This window comes from Tarenaya hassleriana, unplaced genomic scaffold, assembly GCF_000463585.1.
Source record: "Tarenaya hassleriana unplaced genomic scaffold, ASM46358v1 Cleome50, whole genome shotgun sequence".
In the NCBI taxonomy this organism is placed as follows: Eukaryota; Viridiplantae; Streptophyta; class Magnoliopsida; order Brassicales; family Cleomaceae; genus Tarenaya; species Tarenaya hassleriana.
Window position 1 is genome coordinate 521,969 of NW_010967708.1, and position 6,156 is coordinate 528,124.

General features: G+C 41.2%; 1 protein-coding gene across 1 annotated transcript; it reads right to left on the bottom strand.

Moving 5' to 3' along the window:
- Positions 1-585: 585 nt before the first annotated feature.
- LOC104827508 lies at positions 586-1,892 on the bottom strand. The gene has a single exon (XM_010560687.2). It carries the CDS (start codon positions 1,788-1,790, stop codon positions 915-917), a length of 876 nt encoding a protein of 291 aa, XP_010558989.1. The 5' UTR covers positions 1,791-1,892; the 3' UTR covers positions 586-914.
- Between the last annotated feature and the right edge of the window lie 4,264 nt (positions 1,893-6,156).

A 6,156-nucleotide genomic window follows, 5' to 3' on the forward strand; every position in this document is an offset into this window, starting at 1 on the left:
AACCAATAATAAAAATTCCGAAGTCCATGACAAGAAATCACTACTTACTGTTCCCAATTTGACGCATGAACCAGATAATGACTTGGTAAATGAAATCACAAATTGTACAAAAATACGTCAAACTTTTCAAACTCAACTCCATTATTATTATTATTATTATTATTATTATTATTATTATTATTATTATTATTATTACTAGAAAAAATAACATAAAAATACCTAAACTTTTATGAAAATTTTACATAAATACCTGAATTATAAATATTTCATATAGGTATCTGAATTTTAAAAATTTGAAATAAATATCTAGATTTTTGAAAAAAAAATTTAAATAAATACAAATTTTAGGTATTTTTTAAATAAAAAATATGATGTCATTAACGGATTGTGGGTTTATTTAGGAGTTTTTCAGAAATTTAGGTATTTATATATGATTTTAGAAAAGTTTATATATTTATATGAAAATTTTATAATTCAGATGCTTATATGATATTGAAATTGTAAAAATTTAGGTATTTATATGCGATGATAATAATATTATTATATATATATATATGGTTTACCAAAATCCACTCAAAATTAACGTATACAAATATTGTAAAATTTCTTCTATTTACAACTGAATAAGTAAAAGAAACAGGAAAAAACTAGAAGAAAATTACAAAACATTTAAAAGAAAAACGTTGAAAATCATATAAACGAGACAAAAACGGTGCATTTTGGAGTAAAACCGCGAAATCACCGAGGGTCCACATTTACTTCACCGTGTGTTTTGGAGAAACTGTTAAAACACGCCACGTCAGCTCCAACGACTTTTCAAAAACAAAATTTGGTAGGTCCCACAAAACCAGACGATATTTCAACCTAGCGGGAATGGACCCCACTCACCACCACCCCGAATCAGACGGCGCACGTCAAGCCACGTCAACATCCACCAACAAATCCGCTCTCCTCCCCGAAGCAAACCGGTTCATTCCTCCCAAACCGGACCGCACCGGTTCATTGAGCGACCTCCTCGGACCGGCGCTAACCGCGTCCACATCATCCGGTGGAAGCCGGTTCCTGATGTCTCTCGCCGCCGGATGCACGTCTTCCCCACGCGCTGACGAGGATACGTCCTTGCACCCGCCTCCAGTTCGGAAGATGGCCCTGAAGCTGGCGAGGAAACCGGGTTTCTTGCTCCGGTTCGGATTATCAATAACAGGATTGGACCGGACCGATTTCTGACGGCGGATCCGGTGGCTCCGGTCGCGTTTGGATCTGACTCGTCCCATGCATGAGACCTTCGGCGACGAAGGTTCGGACAACGAAGGATCCGATTTCAACCTCGACCCGACCCGTTTTGGGATCAAAAGTGCTTTTGCGATTCTGCAATTTCTCCGGCTCTTGGCTTCGTTGAAGCATGTCTTCTGCGGTTTTGGCAATCCGAAGATCGATGCCTTGGGCTTCAGCGAAATCCGCTGCGAGTTCGAATTCGGGTGGGAAGTTGAACCAGGATTGGAATTCGGGTTGAAATTGGAACCCGGATTCGAATTCGAGGTCGAGTTCCCTTTCTGCGATTCTTTGCGCTCAAAGAATGCGTTCTGACTCAGCCACTCGATCTGGTCTTCTTTTGACAGGAAGTAAGATTCCGGCGGAAAATCCTGCGGCGGAGTCGCGACGGAGCCGGCGTCGGGTCGGGTTTTGGGGTCATCGATCGGATCTCCGGCGAGGGTTTCGCAGCCAATCTTGCGATCGGATCCTCCGCTGGATACCGAAGGGACTAAGATCTCCAGATCGACTTGTGGCATCTAAAACGAAACTTCTCGGAGATGAAGGTCGTGAGAGGTTTTAGAGAGAGAAACAGAAAGGGTTTTGGTTCTAGTGAGAGAAAGGTGCTGAGAAGAGAAAGATACAAAAAGTATCGGTTTTATAAAAATGGATCTCTTTTTTTTTTTGAGTTTATCTGAATTATTTATTTTTTATTTTCCTTCCTCTATTTTAATTAATCTCGAGAAGTTTTGGGGTATGATTAGTTGACTTGCGTGACTTTTGAGCCGGTGGCTTTTGGGAAAAAGGTATTTTAACATCTCAATTATACCTAATTATATACTTCAATATTAAAATAATCATTTTATATCTTAAATTTTCGCCAAATATCCGGAAATAAATAATATGGTATGATAATGTGTCACATAATGATAATGTAAGTTTTTAATTTTTATCCAATATTGAATGGTGATAACTGATAAGATTAGGATCTTAAAATATATTTTGTAAAAAATGAAAATTAAAACGTAAAATAAATTAAGTGTAAAAATATTTAATAAAAAATAAATTGGGTAATAAAATGTATTTCTATCTTCACTATATTCCAATATATTTCTTTTCAAAATTTTCAAATTTTCTTAGTTTTATTTATTTCAATTTTCTTATTGTATGTGTTTGCTTAACTATTTCCGGAAGGAAATAATTGTAGACAATTATCGCTTCAAAAATATGTAAAATATTCAAAGTTTGGTATATGTATACTCCAATTTGATAGCTCAACCGGTGAAATGATGATGTAAAATATTTGTTTCGCCCCGAGTTCGAATCTCAAATTGGAGAGAAGAGTGTAATTCCAAACACACAATTTGTTCATCGACTCCGGAATTAGTATAGATCTCGATCCAATACACCCAATTATCCAAAAAAACAACCGTTTAGCATATTTGTATGATGACGTGTTCATCCCCTCGAAATCTTTAAATAGGAACAAAAGGAGAAGGGATACAATGTGATTGATATACAAATAGAATGCAAAAAAACGTATTAACATTGCTAAAAAGCAAAAACAAAATCAAAATGTTAAAAAACAATATTGTTTTTCTATATTATGTATCAAATTATCATAGCAAATAAACCTAAAATAAATAAATCAAACCTACCGAATAAAATCAAATTTATCCCAAATTTAATTTTTTAAATTTTATCAATTAAAAAATAGTTGTGACAGTCGTTGTCGATGAGGACAGAGAAATGATCGGTGGTACGTACGCGCACAGACAAAAAGCAACTCTTATCAAGCTTCTAGATGAGAGAGGTACGGAGATGAATCGAACACACCGGAATGAATGAAGGAGATCTGAGGTATGCGTAGGTGTGAGACTACATAATCAAAGATAACTTAAAAGAATTGATTGAGCTACTCATACCAACAAGATCCATCTACCCTTTTCGATCGTCGGTGCAGGTGGTACAGACAATGAGTGGCTCTCGAGTACCGCTAGGGCAGAGGAGTACAAGAATGAATCGAACGCACCGCAATGAGAGGGATTCGAGGACTGTGTAGATATGAGACTACACAATCAAAGATAAATTAAAGAAATTGATTGAGTTACTTATACCAACAAAATATATTTACCTTTTCGGTTGTCTATCTCGAGAGAACTCTAAAATTAAGTATGTTTCCTCTAGAATAGTCTTAAGATGTGTGATCTCATGAGAATTATTTTTCAGGATGTATAAGAGTGAACACAAAAATACTAAGAGGTCATATGTTGGTGTGTAAGGGTAGTTCCATCATTTTGTAGCGGCTTCGGAGCGTTATAACCGCCCTACTCGAATTCTATTTTTTCCAACTTATAAATATATCTATTCGAAAAAAGATAGCACCAACATTAATGGAAGGAAATCTTCTGCATATCTTTATGATTATATGCATATCAATTAGCTCCTACGATCATCTTATTCAGTTGCCTAGTCTTACTCAATTACCCTTGTAATCACTCATGTATATATTTATGCTGTATGCTATTGAGAACACAATACGAAAACCCTACTTTCTCAAACTTGGTTTATGGTATCAGAACAAAAGTCTTGCGACATTCCACTTTTTTTTTCTCGCCGCACAAATCTCCGGCAACATGTCCACCGAAACCAACACCACCAACACCCCTTCCGATGGCACCCCTGTGTCTACAGACACCGTCCATCCCTATAACCCCGACAATCCTTCTTCTCCTTTGATTAACATCAATGTGACCAATATTTCCAAGCTTTCGGCATCCAATTACCTCACATGGAGCCTACAAATCCGTTCTCTTCTTCAAGGTTATAACCTTGAGGACTTCCTTGATGCCACCAAATCCACATCACCGACAATCACCGAAAACACCACGACCATCCCCAACCCTGCCTATGCATCTTGGTTTCGTCAAGATCGGTTGATTTTTTCAGCCCTCCTCGGCTCCATCTCACCATCATGCCAAGTCATTGCCCGAGCAACCTCCACGAGTGAGGCGTGGACGATTCTCACCTCCACCTATGGTCGGTCAAGCCGGGGATATATCAAGCAAATCAAAGACCATATGAGACGTTTCTCCAAAGGCGGAAAATCTATTGACGAGTTCATGCATTTCTTCAAGACCAAAGGTGATGAGCTAGCTCTTCTTGGCAAACCCCTAGATCATGAAGATCTTGTGGATCTCATCTGTAATACCCCGAAACCCGATTCGAATATTTAATTATTTAAAAATGAATAATTAAATAGAGATATCACGAAATCACCAAAAAGTGATGGTACAATGCCGGGGAGAGGCACGATGATCGTCACGGGCGGAAATGATCGAGAAAGAATGAAGAAAAAGGAAAAAAGAAAAAAAAACAGGGTTGGTCCGCCGGACCAAGATTTGGTCCGGGGCGGACCAACCTGCTCAGGCGGACTCGGACTGGACAGCGCGGACTGGGAGAAGTTTCGAAAAAAAAAATAAACTGACCCCGGTCCGGTGGACCAGGAGGTTGGTCCGGCGGACCGGGAATCGACAGAACGCAACTTGCGCTGTTGCCACCTTGGAACGCGGAATTCGCCGGATTCCGGGGCCCACTCGCCGTGCAGCCTCCTCCCACACCTCGAGGACGTTGCAGGCTCGCATATGGGCTTGGACTTGAGCCCACGAACTCCCTAGCTCGCGCCATAAACCTCTCCCAAGTTGAGACTTAGGCACTTTCGGACATAAATAGAGGAAATAGAGAAAGAGGGAGAGAGGGAGAGAAAGGCGATGAACCAGGGCAAGGGGAGCTCGGGGAAGTAAGGGGGAACGTCCCTAGACGTGCCCTGAAGGTGTTTACGGCGTGAGGAGAAGCAGAGGACGCACACAAGCTCGGACAACCTCAAGAAACAAGGTGAGTGGCTTGAGTTGGATTTGTGAGAGCTTGTTTTCAATGTGTGATGGTCCAAATCGAGATTTCATTGCGTGTTTGAGGTTTAGAACATGTTTAGGGATGTCAAACTGTGTTTTAGTAGCATTTGGAAGCAATCCCGAATCGATTCGGGAAAGAAAAATCGAAACAGAATCGGAGAAATCGCGAGGGAGAAGAAAGTTCCAGTCCCGGTCCGCCGGACCAGGCGTGGTCAGCTCCGGACCGAGACTGGGACAACACGCGAACTCAGACCGGACCAAGGAAACGGACCGGACCAAGAGAAAACACGTCCTGGTCCGCCGGACCAGTCCTGGTTCGCCGGACCAGACGTGTTCCGAGGAGACACACACCGCATGACTAGAAGAGACGGACCGAGTGGGGAGAAGCAGGTTGGTGCGGGGCTGATCAATCCTGGTCCGCCGGACCAGACTTGGTTTTCTTCTCTCGGACCGACTGACCAAGAGACGGAGCGGACCAGGGGAGAAGGAAGACTGGTCCGGCTAACCAGAATTCGGTCCGCCGGACCAGGATCCGAGAAAAATGGGAGAAAACCTGATTCGACCGGGAAAAAGGAAACAGCCAACGGGGTTAACCCGGGCCTGACCAGACTTAACCGTGGGCGAACGAAACCCCCACTAGAGAACGGAATTTCCGGGTTCAACCCGGGCTACTCACTAAGCAGTTGTGCTTAGCCCTCGTGGTTTACATTTTTCAGATCACGAGGATTACGCCTAGCGTATCCGGCAGACGACGACCTGAGAGAGGCAATATCATGTACGGGATTTACATTTTGGGTTACGGGACTTGTATTTCCCGCATTTTGTACGGTTAAATTATAACTATTCGGACATGTGTTATTTTGCGATACTAATCGCATGTTGTACTTTCTGCTGCTTACTCTAGCTTATTAAAAATGTTTTTGGATTTCGTATTTTGCTTCCGCATTATTATTTTATTACTATTTGTCCATGTGGCACAGCTCGTATACTGTAC